Source organism: Cyprinus carpio, chromosome B6 (assembly GCF_018340385.1).
Source record: "Cyprinus carpio isolate SPL01 chromosome B6, ASM1834038v1, whole genome shotgun sequence".
Classification (NCBI taxonomy): domain Eukaryota; kingdom Metazoa; phylum Chordata; class Actinopteri; order Cypriniformes; family Cyprinidae; genus Cyprinus; species Cyprinus carpio.
In genome coordinates, this window is record NC_056602.1 from 5824174 (window position 1) to 5846753 (window position 22580).

At 35.2% G+C, this 22580-nt stretch overlaps 2 protein-coding genes across 5 annotated transcripts; both read right to left on the reverse strand.

Annotated features, from left to right (window-relative positions):
* Positions 1 to 1202: 1202 nt before the first annotated feature.
* LOC109048285 (non-homologous end-joining factor 1-like) lies at positions 1203 to 22207 on the reverse strand. 4 transcript variants are annotated; one of them, XM_042725424.1, is made up of 16 exons: positions 21962 to 22204; positions 21136 to 21225; positions 20698 to 20749; positions 20446 to 20579; positions 20031 to 20159; positions 19908 to 19952; positions 19127 to 19195; positions 18928 to 19019; positions 18733 to 18840; positions 14244 to 14436; positions 13722 to 13940; positions 12722 to 12860; positions 12586 to 12644; positions 2639 to 2822; positions 2073 to 2149; positions 1203 to 1572 (listed from the first exon to the last, which is right to left on the reverse strand). In XM_042725424.1, the coding sequence occupies exons 1-16, from the start codon at positions 22007 to 22009 to the stop codon at positions 1486 to 1488; spliced, it is 1725 nt and encodes a 574-aa protein (XP_042581358.1). In that variant the 5' UTR covers positions 22010 to 22204; the 3' UTR covers positions 1203 to 1485. The 4 variants fall into 4 exon arrangements, with proteins under 4 accessions (XP_042581358.1, XP_042581357.1, XP_042581360.1 ...); XM_042725423.1 differs by having other exon boundaries at positions 20446 to 20591; XM_042725426.1 differs by lacking the exons at positions 1203 to 1572; positions 2073 to 2149; positions 2639 to 2822 and adding an exon at positions 7239 to 7939 and having other exon boundaries at positions 20446 to 20591; positions 21962 to 22207.
* On the reverse strand, positions 16733 to 18147 carry LOC109048283 (polyadenylate-binding protein 1-like 2). The gene has a single exon (XM_019065976.2). The coding sequence runs from the start codon at positions 17658 to 17660 to the stop codon at positions 16797 to 16799; it is 864 nt and encodes a 287-aa protein (XP_018921521.2). The 5' UTR covers positions 17661 to 18147; the 3' UTR covers positions 16733 to 16796.
* Positions 22208 to 22580: the final 373 nt, after the last annotated feature.

The window sequence follows — 22580 nt, forward strand, 5'->3', positions numbered from 1 at the left end:
TTGAGGTGGTCAAGGTGTTTGGAACTTGGTAGATGGTTTGTTACTGGTGCAAAGTGGTCTTGAGGAAGGTCTAACAGGTCATCTGTGGCCAAACAAGCTTGAAGTCTTGCTGATCCATCATCTAAATCAGCTTTGACCAGCTGCTGACCATAAATGACCAGCTTGGTGTAGCTAGAAGTCACGTAAAAACAATCACTACAATGTGGCTGTCAGGAAATAGCAAGGCTCTAGTACTGGATGACATGTTTCATTATATGTTAGCTTATAAAAGAGCGGTGATAAAAATCCATCAGAACAATTTTAAAAAGTCCCAGTGGCAGATCATTGTGAATTATAAACTGACTTTTAACTGCTTATTTACTTCATGTTATTTAAAGGACAATCAACCTTTAAACTTATTTGTACCACTATTTCTGTATCCTTTTTTTATTCTTCAGTAAAAATTGGATTCAGTAAGTGTTTAACAATGTGTTCCAGATTGAGAAGTGCAGTGATTGGTGGTCAGGTTTAGTTTCACTGACAGACACTGGAGACAAGACATGAAGTGTTGTCCCTCCCAGGAACTCTAATGTCTTTAAAATAACACTAATGGCTTCTCCACTGAAGACGAATCACCAGTTAAATGCCAGAACTATTACCAAATGATACTTGTAGGAAAATAATGACAGTTCTGTGTCTCCTTCAGTGGCGCAGACATTTTTTTCTGGTCCGCTGTGACCACAATGTTGACAGCTTGAAGATGTTACTGGTATTGCTGAATACATTTTAATTAGAGTGTGTTTTGGCCAGGCTTCAGAAAAAAATCTGTGGACAGCAAAAACACTACAGTAAAAAGGGATTACCCAGATCCTTCTATCAGTCTACAACTAGATTTAAAGCATCATGCATTTCATATTTAATTCAGAAGGTTTTAGAGTAGTTTCACAGAGTCAGACTGTTGACTATTGGCATGCTGTCTGGTCCACTTTAAAGCTTACTCTAGCCTGAATTAGACGAGGAGGCATCTGGCTAACAGGTCAAACAATTAACCCCAATACACTTTTTATGTTATGTTTAGAGATGTAATCAGTAACCTTCTTGTCTTGCCTTCTTTCTTAGAAGCACTGGTTGTAGCAGTCCGTACCCTGTAAAACACAGTTATCCTCCCAGCAGACTAATAAAAACCTGTGCATCTTGACTTGACGTAAAAGTAGACACTCAGATTTGAAATTGCAACTAATTTTATGCATACTCTGGCCATCTGTAATTTTTTTCACATGCTGCCAGTTGAGGTGCATCAATCCTACCAATGAGAACATGTATTAAGAAATGCAATATTTTATTCATTACTTTTAAAACATTAAGATGGGCATACAGACTAAAATACAATAATGAAATGTCCATAATCACTTAAAAATCAAACCTAAAAGAATAAAAATGTTTATAAAGCATTCAGAAAATAAAATGATCCATATGTGCACTATTCTGATTCAGAAGCAAGAACAGTCACCGAAAAAGCCCCACTGCTTTCTTCTTCTTCGGCCGTGAGGTGGAACGCTCCTCAGAACCAACAGTTGATGGTAACGTGACAGCCTGAAAGAATCATTCAGAATTGGTTCGAATTCCCTCAAAGGAATAATCTGGGTCCAAAACCATTGATAATTGAAACCTTAATCTTTAGCATTTCTGTTAATTGCCACAGAAAATGATTTTGACTCTCAGCTTGATATATATCTGCAAGTCTAAAGGCAAGCATACAATGTTCATTGTAGGTGCAGTTTTTGTACATGTTTTGTTCAAGCTTAATTTACATTCAACCCTGAATATTACTTTAATCACATCAAGGTGAGTAACATGTTGTAGCCTGTTTAGATGCATGTTTAAATTGTTCTTTTGTTGTACTTCCAAAAACAAACAGAGGTCAAACTCTACCAGCCTAAGGCTCAGCAATGATGGGGTCATGGTAGACTGAGGATTTGAAAAGACCAGTTAAAAAGATCACCTTAAACATTGGGTTCATGGCACGACAGTCCTCTGAAAGAATCAATCAAATATTTCATTTGTTAAATTAAAAGAAAAACTAAAACGCAAACCTGTTTACTGTCTGTCACCTGAGGTCTTCCTGATGGTGCTTTGACATCATTCTGTTCTTGAGAAGCCAGTGAAGAGCCTACACCAGCACAGCAGACAAGACAATGCTCAAAAATGATGTCATGTCATCATTAATTCACACTCATGTTGTTCCAAACCCATCTAACTTTAATGTATCAGTGGAACACAAAAGGAGACAAAAAGGCTCCAAATCGACAAAAAGGTTCCATAAAAGTGTTCCATACAAATTCCGAAGCTATACAATAGCTTTGTATGCATAGCCATAATTTAAGCAGAATTTAACCACCAATCACATGTGGTGCCTTTATATGCATTTGACGCCCATAATGTTTGGTTATGACACACAGCAACAGCCAATGATGTTTGATACGACCAATGTCACACCTGGCCGTATACAGGTGCAATACAATGTAACAACACCCGTTGCCTCACTCATTCTATGGAAATGACAGTCTGCAAAACATTTCCTTTTGTGTTCCCCAGAAATACAGTTTTGGAATGATTCCTTTAACTCATGCACTAAATTCAATGTCAGTGAGGCAGTAACCTGTGGGGACATCAGTGATGTGTTGGTGATGTTCAGAGACGTGCTTGTCTTCTGCCGCAGGGCTGCTGTCAGGAGAGCGTTTGCGTTTCTGACCCGTCTTCCCCGAGCTCACGGCCATGTACAGTGCCTGCAACTCTGAGTCAAAACCCACACTGTCCAGCGTCACACCCATCTGTGGAACAATCTAGTAGACAGAAAAGAGAGAGAGAACGAACAATAAAGAAAGAGGAGACATTTAATTACTTATTAGTCTCCATAGAGGAACTGTCTTGGACTATAACTTTTCCGAGTGCCATTTCTTCAGAAGGAAAATGTTTTAAATGGAAAAATTGCTTTTGTAATATTGTTCAAACTTGTGTTCAATTTTTGGGTATATATGTATGGGTAATGGGTTTGTGATGGCAAATATGAATTTTCAGCATCATTACTCCAGTTTTCAGTGTCACATGAAGAACAGAGGACAGGCTGTTTCTACAGTGCCACTGGTAACCAGAAACATTTTCATTGCATGATGCTGCATCCACATTGATAGGTGTCAGTATAAAGTCTGAAAAAAAAAAAACTGAAATAAAGTACATAGCATTTAAATAAAATTTTGCCTGAATAAGATTAAAGCCATTTTAAAACAAAACCATGTGTATGCATTATGACAATTTAGAAATTGTGAGTGAAATGTTCTTAATGGTAACAAAAAAGAAATGCAACTACAAAGAAGTCTTAATGGTAAAGGTTGGGTGACAGCAAGTTCAACAGGGTAATGGTAAAGATGACTGCATTCACACATTTCCCAAACACATTCTCTTTCACAACAGAGAGGACAAATTCTCAAAATTAGCTTGCCAAATATTGACCTGGTGAGATTGGTGACCACTGGATGAATGAAGGGCCCCTAAATATATGTGTAGACATTTGGGGTTTACATTGATTTATTTTTATTATTTGTTTGTTGAAATATCATAAAAATAAATGAATGCTTTGAGTTCCTCTTTGGGGACAGAGAGGGCAATGTGAGGAGAGAAGCCACAGTTCATGAGTGTGCACTTCCTGTCTCCCCTCAAATCATTTCTCCACTCCCGATCCTTTCATTTTTTTCATCTTCTTGTCATATCATTTAAGCAATTCAGTTGTTCTGCTGAAAACGTGTGAGATTTAAAACTGAAGTTGATTATATGTGCGCTGTACAATCACACCAGTACCAGCTCAGATGATCATCCATCATCATCATCTTTGTGCGTCAGAGAGGGAAGTGTCAGGAAAAGCGGTTCATGTGTTAGTGCATCATGTTGATACACCTATTCATAGCAGGTAAACAGCATTGGCTGGTTTTTAGTGGTTTGTGGAAGAACCCTAAACTAATGGACTCTAATGGAAGATTCCAGAGAGCGTCCTGATTCTTGTTCTGAGCTCTACACTTTGTTGGTGAAGGGCAAGCATATACTAGTGTGCAGTAAGAAATTGTGACTAATTCATTAACTTTTAAACTCAAAATTACTCATCCTGTAGATTCATACATTTAATGCATTTTGTGGCAGTATCTATTACTATTGTTGCAATGTCAAATATGCCTACATACATTTCATAATATATATACATATACAAATTTGGTTGGTACACCCTACAAAGCTAGTGCCCAAAGACAAATCAGTGGCATTTGATTTTGAATTTGACATCATAGCAGCATAATTCTTTGTGAAAGTTATTATTGTGAAATATTATTACAATTTCAAATAAGTAAATAGTTTGAATATATTTGAATATATTTTAGATTACATTTAATAAAAAAAAAAGAATAATTTATTCCTATGATGGTGAAACAAAAGTTTTAGTGTTGTTGATACATTCCAAATCTCTGGTGCTTTGGATCAATTTAATGCATCTTTGCTGAATAAAATTATTATTAAAAAAAAAATTATAATAAAATACATTTTCTGCAAAGTTGCTATCTATACAGATCCATTTTTATTATTATTTTGTTATTATTTATTTAGTGGCAAAATATGACCCAGACCTATCTTTAACAGATTTTATATGATTCAGATATAGATTGTTATTGCAAATAAAAGTTGGCATAAAAAAAAAAAAAAACACATTGCCAGCCTCAAAACCATTAACAATAAATATGAATAAACTGCATGTTTTCTTTTACATTTACATTTAGTCATTTAGCAGACGCTTTTAAGAGAATGAGGACGATGGAAGCAATCAAAATCAACAAATGAGCAATGATATACAAGTGCTATAACAAGTCTCAGTTAGCCTAACGCAGTACACATAGCATGGGCTTTTTAAATAATATAATAAATAAAAAGAAAACAGATAGAATATAAAAAGAATAGAGCAAGCTAGCGTTAGAGGTCTTTTTTTTCTCTTTTATTGCCTGAATTGAAACCAAGTACACACACACACACACACATACAGTCTGGTCCGCTATCCTTGTATAATGGTTTTTATACTGTACAAACCGTATTTTCTATCGCCCTACACCAACCCTACACCTAAACTTAAAGGGTTAGTTCAGCCAAAAATGAAAATTATGTCATTAATGACTCACCCTCATGTCGTTCCAAACCCGTAAGACCTCCGTTCATCTTCGGAACACAGTTTAAGATATTTTAGATTTAGTCTGAGAGCTTTCTGTTCCTCCATTGAGAATGTATGTACGGTATACTGTCCACGTCCAGAAAGGTAATAAAAACATCTTCAAAGTAGTCCATGTGACATCAGAGGGTCCGTTGGAATTTATAGAAGCATCGAAAATACATTTTGGTCCAAAAATAACAGAAATTACGACTTTATTCCGCTTTTTCTTCTCTTCCGGGTCTGTTGTGAGCGCGTTCATAACACTGCAGTGAGGCCGCTGACGTACAATGCTGCTGACGTGTTTTCTTTGTTATTGGGCGCACCAGAAAACACGTCAGCAGCGTCGTACATCAACAGTCACAGCAGTCGCGTTCACAACAGACCCGGAAGAGAAGACAATCCTGAATAAAGTCATAATTTTTGTTATTTTTGGAACAAAATGTATTTTCGATGCTTCAATAAATTCCAACGGACCCTCTGATGTCACATGGACTACTTTGATAATGTTTTTATTACCTTTCTGGACGTGGACAGTATACCGTACATACATTTTCAACGGAGGGACAGAAAGCTCTCGGACTAAATCTAAAATATCTTAAACTGTGTTCGAAGATGAACGGAGGTCTTACGGGTTTGGAACGACATGAGGGTGAGTCATTAATGACATAATTGTAATATTTGGGTGAACTAACCATTTAAACTTTCAGCATTTTTACTTTCTCAAAAAAACTCATTCTGTATGATTTATAAACTTTTGTTCCCATGGGGACCTCAATTTAGGTCCCCACCGTGACACGAGTCCCCATGAGTCTGTGTATTCAGGTTTAAGTCCCAACCAGGATATATAAACCTGTACACACACACAAACTGCAACAATCTCACACACACAATCTATAGGGAAACAAATAAAGGCAGGTGAAGTCTTAAATGGGCGTCATGGACTAAACCCAGTGAAGAGCTTCATTTTACAGTCCTCTATAAATCTGTCCTCACTCTCATTCAGGCAAACCCCCTCCTAAAAATATCTATTACCTCTTCCTCTCAGTTCAGCCTCTGTCTCACACTCCCTAGATTTCTTTTTAGTGGTGCGTACTAAGACAAACATCACATTATTATCATACTTAGGGTTAGGGATTTAAACAAACCTTAGAACAAATTATGTGGCCTGTTGAGGAGAGCTGTGTTTACTTTTCTACTTGACTGGACAATTTTTGCAGCAATAAAACAGGTAAAACCTCCCATAGATGTAGAATGAAGGAGGGACTGAGCCATGTTTTTGTCTTGGGCAAAACATCTGCACAAGCAAACACCACTATTGCTTTAGAAATCATAAAAATGTAGTTATCTCATTTTGCTATCTATTTTTACATTTTCTACAATGTTTCCATTCCATCTATGACATTTACGAGAGGGACTGGTGTTTGACGGGATGTTACTCTTGTTCTGGCTGGCAGGGCAGCTCTTCTCAGGGGTTCAAAGTAGGCAGAGTAAACCGCAGCCCAGCTACAGCTAACTAATTACAGATCAGAGCTCACCCTGTGGAAAACTGGACCAGAGCTACGGAGGGAGAGAGAGAGTGAAGGAATAACAGAAAGAGAGACATCTGACCTCGAGAAGTGGCCCTGAATGGGTTTCATGGTTATCAGATTGGGGTGATTATAAAGGCCAGAAGCCAAGAGCTTCAGTTACAGAAAGACATCTTGAGCTTTAGCTGGAATTAAGGCATGGACACCTGACAGATCCTGGTGTCTTACAATAAAACACACACTCACACAGGCGCGTAGCAGTTACAGGGGATGCGTTTTCACTTACTTTACACCCAGAATTTTACTTTAGAAAGCTGAATTTTCAGCATCATTCCTCTAGTCTTCAGTGTCACATGATTTTTCACTAATCATTCAGATATGCTTATTTGCTGCTTAAGAAACAGTACTGCTTAATATTTCTGCGTCAGCATTTATTTGAAATCTTTGGTAACATTATAAATGTCTTTAATGTCGCTTTTGATTATTTTAATGCATCCTTGCTGAATAATTTTTTTTTTTTAATCTTACTGAAACCAAACCTTTGAATGGTGGTGCAAATGGTTAAAAAGATAGAAATGTTTATTTTTTTTATTATTTTTTTTCCTTCTAGATGACCAAAAGTGATCTAAGAAAACATACATACTATGATATTAAGAAAAAGTTATTTCTGTTTAGTGCAATAGCACACATCTTTGTCACAAAAAGCCTAAATTCCTCATTCTTGTGTTGTTATCCTGCAGTTTCACTCAGGATGGGTGATGCTGCTCATGTGGCAAGAAGAAAAATCCAGGAGAAAAGAGTATGAAGATATACAAATCAACCCCCTTATAAGTACTGGCGGATTGGAAAAACTTATATTCATTGAAAAATTATTTTGTAAATAAAACAAAGATTGTTTTATAGAGTATGCTTTACAAGAAAATACTACTTTTTGCTGTAGTTTTGATCAAATAAATGCAGAACATAAGAATCTCTAAACTCTTGAACTAAATTTGCCCATTCTTTACAGTAATAACTTAGACTAAAAGCATGTTAAGAAGGACATCTAATTGTATATATGTCTCAGATACAGGATGGTTTGGGGTGTTTTTGCTGGTCTTTCGGTGTGGCGGTGGGAAGGGTCACGCCGTCAGTGCCAAACCCAAACTGGTTTCTCAACTCACCCGGTCAAATTTTCTCTTTTTATGCCTCAAACCTAAAAAAAACAACAGTTTGCGTCACTTAAACACATTCACACATAAATACATTCAACCCCAAAAGACCTGCAAAGAGGACGGCATGCACACTAATACGGACCCTAAAGCAAGTCTTTGTGTTAATCAAGCTAAGTACACACACCCACTCAAAACACAAAGTAAACGTTCACACTCTCCTCTCCCCTCAAAAAACCTGATCATGCGTCACCGGTCTGGGGTAGACATTCTCAGTCTTTCAAACTCAACTTTACGAACTCATGGGAACACGTCTTCTCTTAAGTTTTGACTGGTTAAAGACAGCACTTCAAACAGGACTATCCATCTATCCATCAAACACACTCTCATCCAGGCTTCTGCCGATCAGGAATCTTAAGAACGGCCTCTATTTTTCCAGAGACTTGCTATGTTTGTTTGGCATTTCAGTGAGACATTTTTCCAAACACACCTTCATTTTAATTCTGACTTGGGTCTTAAATGATTCTTCAGAGTGGAGTGGAATTTCCCATTGTATTGTGAGACAGCGGCAGTCAAATGACTTTGATATGTCCAAAAAAATCAAATAACGTGATAGTTCACATTTCAATAGACACAACAAGTACTGTTAAAAATCTGGAGGCATTTCCAAACCATGGACTAGGAGGTAGCAAATGTGCTCCTTTTTTAAATGTTTATCCGTTTCTGCTAATCATGATAAATTAATAAATCATTTAAATAATTTATTTGAGACAGAGAAAGCAAATATGACACTGAATATCCAATTATTGCCACTTATTGCCACTTAAAAAAAATCTAACTCTAATTCAAAGTTTAATTCACTGAAGGGATTTAATTCATTAGGACAATTCTGCAGTTTATCACCATTTTCAACTTCTATACAGTGTAAATACAGTATCTTTGCTATTATACATTATATACTACACTGGTCTTAAATAGGAGTTGGTAATTTTTTTAACCCCTTGTGCTCACCAAGGCTGCATTTATTTGATCGACAATACAGTAAAAATTGTGAAATATAATTACAATTTAACATCATTATTTTCTCTTTGAATATATTTTTTAAATATAATTTATTTGTGATAGCAAATTGAATTTTCAGAAGCCATTACTCCAGTCTTCAGCGTCATATTATCTTTCAATGATTAAGAAACATTTCTTATTATTATTATTACAAACTTAAATAAGGGCAGAAAATATGAGTGATTATTAAATGTGCAGGAGACATTCAAAATTATTTTTAAGTAGTTAATTATACTTATTTTATGGAATAAAGTTAATGTTGTGGCCTAAATGTTTGGCTTGTCAAATATGTTACATTCAGCTTCCATAAATTCATTGACTTGAAAACCAAGTTCACTCCTGGAAAGGACTGGTTTTGATGCACAACATTGTTTTTATTGTCTCTTATAACAAAAATCTTTTTTTAAATGCATAAAAATGCAGATCCTGTGTAAATAATAGTGAAAATTATATATAAAATATAAAATATATATATATATACACACACACACACACATAATGTATGTTATTGTTATCAGCTGTGAAAGCTATGGAGAAATACATCTAACACTGGTGTCACCATGGGTTGGAATTCCACCAGTTTAAGGGGCGACTAGTAAGTCAGTGTTCGGTACAGTGGGCGAGTGGGTGAGTAGACTCATATCCTTTTCTCACACCAACAAGTCAAGCCACACATATCTGACTGCACATTCACCAAGCCAGTGAGAAATACCGGTGGATTCACACATACACACTGACAGAGATCAAACATAGGCCTATCAAAGGACTCACCTCACGGTTTTTGGCTGTACTTTTATAAAGAGCATTAATTATGATGATAAACAAAAAGTTGTTTTTTTAAATTATGACTGCGGCTTTTGCTCCTCCCACTGTGGTCAGTGTGTTTGTAATGACCGTAAGGCATAGCGGTCAGAAGTGTGATTGACTGGCATTCTTGCTTGGTATGAGTAGTTATATATGACAATATATCATGACACAGCTACAGTTTTACTGAATATTCATTATAAAAAGGCTTAAAAACAAATAAAAATGTTGATTATCAGCTAATAAATTAAATACCTGATGGACGTAAACCAACAGATCAGATTATTCAAAAGAAGTGAATACGTCTGACAGTTTCAAATATGAATTCAATATTATTATCACACATATTAATCAATACTATCAAATGGATAGTTCAGGATGAGCCACATTCAAAGACATTATAAAACAGCCAGGCAAAAGACCACATATTAGTTGAATTTTATCCATTAATTAAGTCCAACACTGTTCACACTGAAAATATGAGATTAAAAATCTAAATGTAAACATGGAAGTAAACATTTAAATTTATCAATAAAGTTCTGGAATGTTTAAATATTTTAAGAAATAAATAAATTATAAGATAAAATGTACAGAAATATTTAAGATTCTGCATTATTTCTACATCACCAATCAAATAAGTGCAACCCCAACTCCCAAAAATGTAATCAAAGTGAGAATCTGTCATTTGTTAATCCTCTTTAACTTTTATTTAATTGACAAAAGTACAAAGAAAAGTTTGTCATGGTTTTTACTGACCAACTTAAATGTATTTTGTAAATAAAAACTAATTTTGATTTTGTTGGCTGCAACACACTCCAAAAAAAGTTGAGACAGAGGCAAAATTAAAGTGAAAAGGTTATAGAATACATATATGCTCTGAAACAGTTCACAGTAAGCAGGTGAATGGGTATTAGGTGAGAGTATCATGTTTGGGTATGAAAGGAGCATCTCAGTCTTTGCAAGCAAAGCTGGATCATGGCTTATCACTTTGTGCCAAATTTCATGAGAGAAGGGTCAAACAAGTCAAAAATCTAATTTCTCAATGAAAAATCGCAAAGAATTGAGGTCTTTCAACAACTACCATACATAATATTGTGAAAAGATTCAGGGAATACAGAGAAATCTCAGTCCGTGTAGGGCAAGGCAGAAAACCTCAGTTGAATGTGCTTGATCTTTGACCCTTCAGATGGCATTGCATAAGAAACCATCATGCTGTGGTGTTAAATATAACCACATGGGCTCAGGAGTACTTCGGAAAACCGCCGTCACTTAAAGGGATACTCCACCCCAAAATGAAAATTTTGTCATTAATCACTTACCCCCATGTAGTTCCAAACCCGTAAAAGCTTTGTTCGTCTTCGGAACACAATTTAAGATATTTTGGATGAAAACCGGGAGGCTTGTGACTGTCCCATAGACTGCCAAATAAATAACAGTGTCAAGGTCCAAGAAAGTATGAAAAGCATCGTCAGAATCCAAAATATCTTAAATCTTAAATCATGTAAATCATGTTCCGAAGTTCCTGCTGCATCAATAAATGCAACTTGAATCTCTGTTACTTTAGGTAGGAGAAAGCTATACATCAATTCTATGCAGTGATGCCGTGGGGTTCTCTGGGCCAGAGCTCATCTCAGATAGTCAAAAAGACAGTGAAAATGTGTGCTGTGGTCAGATGAGTCCACATTTCAACCTGTTTCTGGGTAAAAAGGACGTTGACTTCTCAGTCCCAAAGACCAAATGGACCTTCCAGACTTTCATCAGCGATAGATGCAAAAGCAAATGTCTGTCACGGTATTGGGGTGCATCAGTGCAAACGGCATGGGTGACTGGAATATGCACGAAGGTACCATTTACATGGAGGCATATATTGGGATTCCTAGAAGATTAAAATGTGTAATTAAAAGCAAAGGTGAATTCAACATGCCTCTGTCCCAACTTTTTTGAAATGTGTTATAGGTATCAAAATCAAAATTTGTTTATATTTACAAAATAAAATTAAGTTGGCCAGTGAAAACACTGGACATTTCTTTCTTTGTACTTTAGTCAATTAAATAAATGTGAAAGACAATGAACAAATAACATATTCACAAAACGTCTCAACGTTTCTGGAATTGGGGTTGTACATTAGTGACATTGATCATCATGTGAACATCTTTGCAGCTGTGCTATTTTAGTACTTATTTAGTTCTAATTTAGTATAATACTCTATTGCCACAATCATAAAACAAAATAAATGGAAACAGTAAGTGCTCCTTAAGCTGTAACTAGCTTAATTTTTTATTTTTTCAATATTTCATTTTATTTCAGTTGACTTTTATTTCAGGTATTCACTCAAACTGTTAAACTGATAATATGTTTTGTAATTAAAAAAAAAAAAAAAACAACTCCACTGTATAAACACTTGAGTTTTACCATCATATTGCCCAGTCCTAATCCCACTCATTGCTAAAAAAGCAGGAAATTCTAAAACACACACACGCCTATGGCGGGAAGAGAAATAAAACATGATCCAGTCAATAGACAGTTCTGTGTGAGGCAATGCTACAACTGAGCTGTCACTGCAAAAACCACAGCCTAATTATACACTGTGTGTGTATGCATGTGTGTGGTGACCCTCAGCTCTGAGTCAAACAGCGATCCAGTCTCTCTTCATGTCTAGCTTTCACAGTTCTCTCTCCCGTAACAAACCCTAAAAGCAGCACAGGGGCCTGGCTTCAGTACATACATGTGACTGAATCACGGTGTCACATGCATGCTAGTTCTGACGGAGCTTGTTTACACTGGGTAAATTTAGCAGGAGTCTGAATGTAAAAATGTTTCGCACCTGTGTGAAGAAGTTCTCCCTGTACCTGTGCACCTCAAACGGCTCCGTCTGTAGTCTGGCTGTGAAGGCAGAGTTTTAGATGAGTGTCAGCAAGCTAAAAACAGACATAACAGAGAATGCTAGATGCGAATGTTACCTCTACTTAGGACAGCTCCGTTCTCCTGATAGTCCTGTATCTCTGCATCCTTCCGAGCCAAAAGAGCAGCTAGATCCTCCACTTGCCGCTGTAGGACTCTACTCACTGCCAGCAGGGGGCGCACCAGATGCCTGCACACCTGATTCACAAGAAGAAACATACTGTATATTTGATACAAAAATTTTTAAGGCCTTGAGATCATCAGCATGATACAAATCTACTTTATGCCTTCTGCCTTTTGGTTGCTAGTTTGTACTTTTTTTTAAAACAAGTAAAAAGCATTTTTATTATAATAATTTTATCTTTTTGATAAAAAAATATTTAATGATTTTGATAAAGTAAATGCAGAATAACTTGTATATTGTTAGTAATATTTTAAAATGAATACTTGCTGGACTGAAGCTACTTGGGTGATTAATTATCTACACAAAATTTTTATTTAGTTTTATTTAGTTTTGAAAAATGATCAGGCTTTTGAGGAACGCTTATTATATCTCCCATCATTGTACTGCATTGCACTATATGTTTTGACCTCGCAATAAAACCTACAGAGCGCTGATACTTTAAAATATTTTACTAAAACATATTTTTGGTAGATATAGTGTGACAACTGATATTTATATGCATTTTATGCATGTATTCTATTGTACTTTTATAACAGATCTCACTGGTTTACATTACAAGGTACCAGAATTTCATCTTTTTGGCCATTTGAATCAGCAACTGCACCAAATTGAATATTTTTGCTATTTTTTCTCCTGTATCAATACTATATGAGCCATAAAAGCCTAATGTATCAAATATGACACTCAATAAAAACACATCAGCAAACTTTATATCCATCTATTCATTTGTTTCAATAAACGGCTTCATTTCATATGACTATTATTTCATATGTCAGGCTTCACAGGGTTAAAAGAATAGGTTAAATGTTTCAAACACATTTGAAACCATGTTACATCACAGCTGCAGATATTATTTTATCAGATAAGGGTCATACCACGCCGACAGGTGTTGTGGTGCAGCGGAACTCCCAGTAGAATGGCAACCCAGCCAGCTCACTTTTGAGTTTGACTGTTAGATTGTCACCATGCTGTTCAAGAGTAACGTGTGCAGTAGAAATCTGATCATCATCTTCACTGGAGAAACAAGGCCGTGCCACAGAACACAGATGAGAGAAAAAAGCGTGTGTAGGAGCCCTCAGACGCTTATTCAGATCCTTTCTTACAGAGGAAAAAGAGAAGAAATCAGTATGAAGTATTGACAGGCTAAGAATCCCCTTAGAACTGAACATTGTTGTGATATAATCCTCTATACTATAGTACTAAGAAACATTTCATTCTTATGCGCTTTGCACCTTTCAGTGATTTTAGCTGAGCAGAAATACATTGCCTTGATTCTACAGTATGTTTTGTCTCCTCACAGTGTTTCATGTTACAGAATAAGGAATTTATAAGATCTAATAAAGCTCCAATTTAGGTATTTAATTAAAATCACTAGCAGCAGTGTTGTTCGTTCTTGCCTGTGCTCGACTCTGGATGTCATCTGTGGTCATTTCTTCTTCCCACACAGTGTTCAGGTCACTCAGCAGAACCCGGTACTGTGTGTCACCGAACCAGGCTTTGGCCAGTAGATCAGAACCACCAATATTCACTGGCACCCATGGGAGAGCAAACAGGCCTGTTTCCATTTCCCCACAGCACACTGTACACAATCTACTTCATATGAACAACAATAACATGTTTATGCACAGCAACCACATTTTAGATCAGCAGAGCCACAAGTTAATACATGAGTGGTTATATCAATGTATGTTTCCTAAAAACTAATTATGTAAAGATGAAATATATTACTTTAAACATTTAGAAATGAGATAAAACATATTTCTCAGTTACAAAACACTTCGCCTGAAACAGTTAACGTTAACACAGTTACTAATCATGGTACATTTTCTTAGGTTTCAGCAATTCTTAATGATAAGTTCGATATTTTATTCTTGCATTCGTGTCATGACGAGCCTTGCGCAAACCATGATTAACTCGAGGTTGAAATGTGCACATTTCGTTTCTATTTTCTAACGCGTAACAGGTGCACTTCTTACGATATGCGTTAAATAGTTCAGGCAGACACTTAAATACATAACGAATTTAAGAAAACTTTTTAAATGTTTCATGGGTGAAGAATTTACCAGTTTCTTTTTGGCAAAGGGGGGGTTTTTAGTGTGGCGCATTTTCCGTGTAAAAAAAAGGGGGTTTTAAAGTTTTGTGTGGGGTATTTTTGTTTTTATAGGCGTTAGGTATTAAAAGAAAAGAAAACAAAACATTCATTATCCAGCGTCTTTATTGAGACATTCATAAGCAAAACATTCACAAGCCTCTGAAAGGGCTGTAATATTGTGTGAGAAACACCACATATTTTTATAACCATCTTCTGATTCTTTCTGTTGGAGAATGTGGCAGGTTTCTTTTTAAGGTGATGTTTCCTTCTGTGAAAGTGGAGTCATAGGTTAAAAGGGTAGTGATTACATATGAAAAAACTTGAATTTATGTGTTTACAGGGTTACATACTACAGGACTGAGCTTGCTGATGTGTTTGGTTGCTTTTCTGATTCCAAGTTGTTTGTTGTCCAGGGTGATTCGGGTTCCTGTCTCATAACCAGTTTCTCCAGAAACTGAACAACATCTTGCTTTGTCTCACATTTTTCTAGAGTTTTATAAAGCTTGTGCAACCTGGGGGCACCACAAAAGGGGGAACTGAAGAGTCACTGCGCAGCTCTTTTTAATACATTTTAAATAATCTAAAATGACTGTCAAACAAAAATATATATATATATAAAAAAACAACCTATGGTCATATTACTATGCACAGTATTCTGTATTCATATATGTGACCCTGGAGCACAAAACCAGTCTTAAGTCGCTGGGGTATATTTGTAGCAATAGCCAAAAAACATTGTATGGGTCAAAATGATAGATTTTTCTTTTATGCAAAAATCATTAGGATATTAAGTAAAGATCATATTCCTTGAAGATATTTTGTAAATTTCATACCGTAAATATATCAAAACTTAATTTTTGATTAGTAATATGCATTGTTAAGAATTCTTTTGGACAAATTCAAAGGCGATTTTCTCAGTATTTAAATTTTTTTGCACCCTCAGATTCCAGATTTTCAAATAGTTGTATCTCGGCCAAATATTGTCCGATCCTAACAAACATACATCAATGGAAAGCTATTTATTCAGCTTTCAGATGATGTATAAATCTCACTTTAAAAAAAAAAAAAAAAAAAAAACTGACACTTAAAACTGGTTTTGTGGTCACATATACATAATGAATTTTGTTGGCAAAACAGCAAAAACACATGATATTGACAATGCTGTGTCTAACATTAATTCCACTTATATTATCTTGTTTATTTAACTTTTGTATAAAATAAGGGACATTTTTCCCCTCACATCTTAAAATACAAATGAAACATGAAGATTTTTTCTGAACTTAGTGTCAAGGCATATTAGAAAGATTCTGTAAGTGAAAAATTATAAATTGTTACACCCACACATACACACAAACACAAAAAAATCTCTGCACATTTTTTTTTTTTTATTTTATTATTTATTTATAGCAGCTCTGGAGAAAACAGTGATGTCATCATCAGCTCACTACAGTTCTTATCCAATAGTGACTGTGAAATTATATAGCCTTATTAAGTGTCCCCAACTAAGCAAGCCAAAGGTGACAGTGGAAAGGAACCCGAACTCCATGAGTAAGAGAAGATTCAAGATTCAGAGAAAAAAAACCTTGGGAGAAACCAGGCTCAGTCGGGGGGGTCAACATGGTGTGGCTTAATTCCAGGCTGCATCACAAATCAGAAATTTGGATTGATATCATTCAGAATAGGATAAGCATATTCGTTTTTGCACTAGGGATAGGATTGACTCAGGATTTGTTTTATTTTATTTATGTTTTGAACTAGGAATAGAATAGGCTAAAAATGTCATTTAATTTAGGCTTTTTTTTTTTTTTTTTTTTTTTTAATAGGCTTAAGATTTTTTTCCTCTGTTTTCTTTTCTTTGCTAGGGTTCTCTTTCCTTTTTTTCTGCACCATGGGAGAAAGCAACCTTCAGTGGCCGGTTGCCAACAATATAGCCATTCATTAATGATACAGCTATATTGGCATCATTAATCGAGGAATATGAAACAAACCCATAACCCATGCTCTGGCTGTTGTTCATAATAACCTTTGCACTGGTCACATATCCAAACGCAGAAAACAGGGAGCACAGCTCCTCACTGCCCAAGCTGTATGGCAGGTTGGATATATAAAGACTGTTGTCTTTCTTTCTGCAGCATTTGGAGTTGGCATTTTGGTTTGCCTGGCGTTCCTCGTAGGGCTTGTAATGGCTTATAGAAACTAGATGGTCATTTAGCAGCATACCATCTAGCTTCTCAATTGCCAGTTCAGCAGCCTCTGGTGTGGCATAATGGACAAAACCATAGCCTTTAGGTTGACCATTACTGTCGCAGACCACTCGGCTGGAAAGAACTTCCCCAAAGCATGAGAAAGTGTCATAGAGGGCAAGGTCATCGATGTTTCTTATTAAGCCCTTAATAATTATATTTCCAATTCCACTTTTTCTCAAAGTGGAATCGCGTTGAGCCCACATGATTCGCATGGGTTTGCCCAAGAGCTCAGAAAAAATCAAAGCATCTAGGGCGTTTTCTGCATCGTGACGGTGTGCAAAAGTAACAAAGCCAAACCCACGAGAGAGGTTGGTTGCTCTGTCTCTGCACACTTTCACAAAACAGACTGGTCCAAATGGGAGGAAGACCGAAAGCAGCACCTGTTCGGTTACATGTGGGTGCAAATTACCCACAAACAAAGGGCCCGACTGGTCTCTTTCGCCTTTAACCTCACCTAAACCATAGCACGTGGTCATTTTCACGTGGTCTCTGAAAGCTTTTTTGTCAGAAAGCTCTTGGACCAAAGCAAACCGCTGTGTGGAACTCACAATGGCTGAGTACAAATCACGAATGCTAAGTAAAAATTAGCTGTCGCAACTGTTGTATCTGCAAAGGGAATGCCTTAGTCAGATGGATCAGTCAGAAATGATTCAGAATCTGACAGCTTTGCTGCTTTTATAGGCGGAACATTCTAAAATTCCAAATTATGACATCATCATGTCACATCATCTTAGCTACATTCCTCAACAGTAAAACACAATTAAAGCCATTTTGGTCTGATTTTAGACATTAAAATTAAGTCCTAAACATTAATTGCAGCCAAATAAATCAAACTAATGCACTACATGTATGAGATAAAATGAGTACATTAAAGCTATGGTATTTAAATGCAACAACAGAGTTTAATAAACGTTCAGTCAGTTTATTTTTAGTAATTTTGTTAGGTGCTTCTGTCATTTTTATTATTTTTCAAATATTTTTATTTAGCTTTAATTATTTTTATTTCGGTTTTAGTCATTTTAATTATTTAACTCATCATTATTTATCATTTGTGATACATTTTGCAAGTTTTCATGAAATGTTTATCTTTTATTTATTTATTATTTCAGCTTTATTTCAATTATCAAAAACATTATATATATATATATATATATATATATATATATATATATATATATATATATATATATATATATATATATATATATTCTGTTTTAATTTTAGGTAACAATACAGGTTTGATAATCTGTAGTTCCAGTTTATTATATAATTCAAGTTTAAGTCATTTTGTTATGTGCTTTTGCCATTTTTATTATTTTTTCAAATATTTCTATTTAGCTTTAATTGTTATTTTATTTAATAATGTTGTGTTTTTTTTTAGAGTTCTTCATCAAATATATATATGTATATTGTATTTCAGCTTTATTTCATTTACAGAATAAGGATTTCTGGGTGAACTATTTCTTTACAGGGGTTACTATTAACACAGTGTAGCCAATGACATTAGAAAAATTTACATTCAATTAAACATTAAAATATAGTTCTCACCTGCCTCTCTTCTCTATTTGGTTCATAAGATCACTGGAATCTCTGCCTCCTTGGCTGTCTCTTTGAATCAAATGAGAAATAATGTCTGACTGAGTGTTTTTTTCATTACTGAAAGAGAAGAAAAAAGAAGCATGTTTAGTGGCTCACATGAAAAATCAGTAATTTGACTATGCTTATTTTAGGAGGGACTCTCACTAGTCAGGATCTTGGAGGTTGTCTGGTGAAGGACAGCGGGGAAAAAGTGATTTTTCCACTTGTTCCTCCACAGTCCTTTCAGGATGCTTCACCTAAAGAAACGCCATGATCAGTTTATCATTGTAAAATGCTTATGCCTAACTGATCATAAAGAGCTTATATATAGAACATAACAGCATTCTTAAGTAATATTACTGACCTGATGAGAGTGTCCATAGCCAAATGACCCATATGTTATGGCCATCTCAACATCTAACTTGCAAACAATCTACAATCAAACAGAAAATCATACTTATTCTCTCACACATGAACCCAACAAGGCACTTTCCTAGAATAGAGCACAATTTGGTCATTTTACTGTACTTTTTAAAATCATTAGATATCAGACTTTTGTAGTAAAATCCTCTCAGATGTGTTAGACAAACAATTATGTAACATAAAATTTTCATAGCACAAAAGGTGGGCAGTTAGTTATACATTATCTTAGGATAAATTTGCAAATCTGTTACCAATTATATAGTTCTGATTTATACTTCTCATACATTTTCTTTTGTTTTGTTTCGTTCATTGTGTAATTGTTAGAAAATACACTTAATATTGCTAAGCCTAAAAGTAAATTAAAAAAGGATATACTGTATAGTCAATACTTAATTTGATATTTAGATTGATAATTGACATTTTCTGATTTAGCACTTCCTATCAAAGACTAATAGCTAATTATGAAGTTAAAAAAAGAAACCAATCATTAAATTGCATTTAGAACATAGACAGTGAACTTCAATTTCCAGGCTGCATCACAAATCAGAAATTTGGATTGATATCATTTAGAATAGGATAAGCATAGGGGTTTTTGCACTAGGGATAGAATAGACTCAGGAGTTGTTTTTCTTTACACACACACACACACACACGCACACGCACACGCACACGCACACGCACACACACACAAACACACAAACAACAGTAAACCTAGTGGTTACCTGTTTATTGAGCATCACATTAAACTGGTGAGTGACAATGGATTCCTGGATAAAGATAATCTCATCATTATTTGTCAGTCATCAAGAGGTTTGAGTATTTGTACAAAAAAAACCAAGCCATACATTGAGAACTTTCAACACATTGAAGAAAGCACTGCCCATTGGTTTAGGATCTCTTGCTGCTGGCTCAAAGAAAAGAAGCTCCACCATGATTTGATTGGGATTCACAGCTCTGGAATTCTGCTCAGGTATCTGAAATAAAAAAAAATAAAAAAATAAAAGATTTATGTATATGAAAGTTTTTAAGCAAGTCATAAAGATGCAATTTCTGAGAACTGAAAAATATCAATTTTATCAGTGTTTTGGATTAAATTGTTGTTCCCGAATAAACCTTGATATTAAACCAGTATATAATATTAAGATAACTGTATGATACAGATCTTCTAACATCAGATCAGAACACATAAATTAATACAGCGAGCACATCAGAAACTGTGCACTCCATGGAGATGCGGAACAATTCAGGGTAGTGACAAACCTGGATGGAGAAGTATTTCCACTCATCAAAGCAAAGTGAGAAATCTGCTTTGCCTCCTCTGGCATCTTTGTTGCTTTGAAGCTTGGTGCACTTTTCCTTTCCACCAACAGATATCCTGAGAAAAAACTGAAAGTCTTTTGTGTAGAATGGATTAGTGATCAAGGAAAAACGACGACAAAAAAAGTTCAGTGCTAAAATTATTTAAACCGCAAACTTTTTAAAAATGTTATTTTGAGATGCTGGAAAGGATACAGATGTTTGGAAACACTTTGCAATCCTTTATATGTACAGTCAGAACTCCGGTCTGAAAGCAGAAGCATTGTAGGCACATATTGTACATCACTTTAGGAAAAAGGCCATGAGGCTATGTAAACAATGTAGTTTGATTTTACTGCTGGTATACTTGTAGAAAAATCTCTCTTCATTTATAACATATAACTATATATACATTTGCAAATAACCAAAGTTGCTTCAAAATGAATGTACTATAGAGGTGCACTTCAGTTAATTTATATATGCATATGGCAAGTAGCTACATCTGATTGCATGTACTGTATGTGTGCATGTACACTGCTAAACATCTGGACATTCCTTATTACTATTTACATATTTTATAATAGCATAACTGTAATCAAAACTACAGTATGGAGTCTACTGTATCTATCTATCTGTTTATCTATAAATACTGACTGGCACTTCATGAGGCACCAGCATATCCAGATTGTCCTCAGTCTCCTCTGTCGTCTCTTCATTCTCATTCTTTGAGTCCACGTTGTAAGTCTACGAAAACAAGTGTGGTGAAGGAAAAAATCAATGTACTATAAGGAAAAAATCTTACACACAGGTAGAATATCTATTAAAACTAAAAGTAACTCTAATATGATCGTTTGTATTTCCTGAATAACAATATCAGACGCAAATATCAAACAACAAAAGGTCCTGAAACTCTTCAAAAAATAAAAGATATTGCAGAACTGAATTATTTCAAAATTCTTACGCTGTGTGATTTTAATGGATAAGTTCAGTTCAGAAGGTCAAGACCTTTAAAATGAGACAGGTTAAATCTAACGAGACAAACAAAATCTAAATGCAATATTGTTTAATACTAGTAACGTTAACTAACTTATTCAGTCTAGGATTAATTTTGTTAGTTTAAGTTTTATGCTAGGGCCTACCTAATGGCGAATTCTAGTGTGTTTAATATAGCTTTGTGCCTCCAATGCATGATAAAGAATAGAGAAAACAGACATAATTAGAAAAAGAGAAAATTATTCAAAGGGAAATCTAGAAACTCTTTTAATTAAAGACCGATCTCAAACGAAGTCAGTCAGTATGACGTAATCAATGTCAGTTAGATTTCAAACGCGAGCGCCATGTCAATGTTTTTCAAGCTAAAATTTACAAAAAGCAAGCGCATATAACACAGTTAAACTTACATTTTCGACTACCAAGACCTTTACCCTGCAATAAACTGACACAGATACAAAACATAAACTTTTATCTTTACATGGTCCACCTTATGCTTGTTTTCTCCGTTTGTTGGGTTGCCTCCATGTTCATCCATCGGGTGCTTTCACATGAGATTTGACAGTTAAATCTTTTCACTGGTCCCTGGCTATGCTGTTTGTTAGTTGCAGAATTATGATTGTGTCCTGTTACTGTAGAAAGTTTATTAGTGTCAATATTAAATCAATTTAATCTAAATCTCCTATAAGTATGTGACCGAGCCAATGAGAGTAGTTATGGGCGGGGCGATAACGTAGCCCCGCCCCCTTTACAGGTTGCAGCCAAGAGCCAAATGCCACAGTAACTGCAGCCTGCAGCTATTGTAACAAAAATAAATTAACTAAATATTAATTTGAAAACCGATTTTGGAGAAAACATTACCATTATTAGTGATCAAATCAAAATAAGCATTACATCGGACAGGGCCTGATGAGATATTAAAATTTGAGCAGAATATCCTCAATCCTACAGTGTATATATATATATATATATATATATATATATATATAAAAAAAAAAAAAATTTTAAGCCAATGCTGCCCTAGCTGCTATTTTATGTTACAGTAATAAGAATTTATCCACCCTTAGAGTAGCGAATACAAATATAATAAATCTGCTTAAAAAGTGAGT

Coding starts and splice junctions, on each gene's coding strand:
- LOC109048283 (XM_019065976.2), bottom strand. CDS start 17,660: ATGACCACGTGCTATGGTTTAGGTGAGGTTAAAGGCGAAAGAGACCAG.
- LOC109048285 (XM_042725423.1), bottom strand. CDS start 22,009: ATGGATGAACATGGAGGCAACCCAACAAACGGAGAAAACAAGCATAAG. Junction 19,196..19,907: donor ATGTGATGCTCAATAAACAG/GTAACCACTAGG, acceptor GTTTGATTGTAG/ATTGTTTGCAAGTTAGATGT. Junction 19,020..19,126: donor GCTATGGACACTCTCATCAG/GTCAGTAATATT, acceptor GCGTTTCTTTAG/GTGAAGCATCCTGAAAGGAC.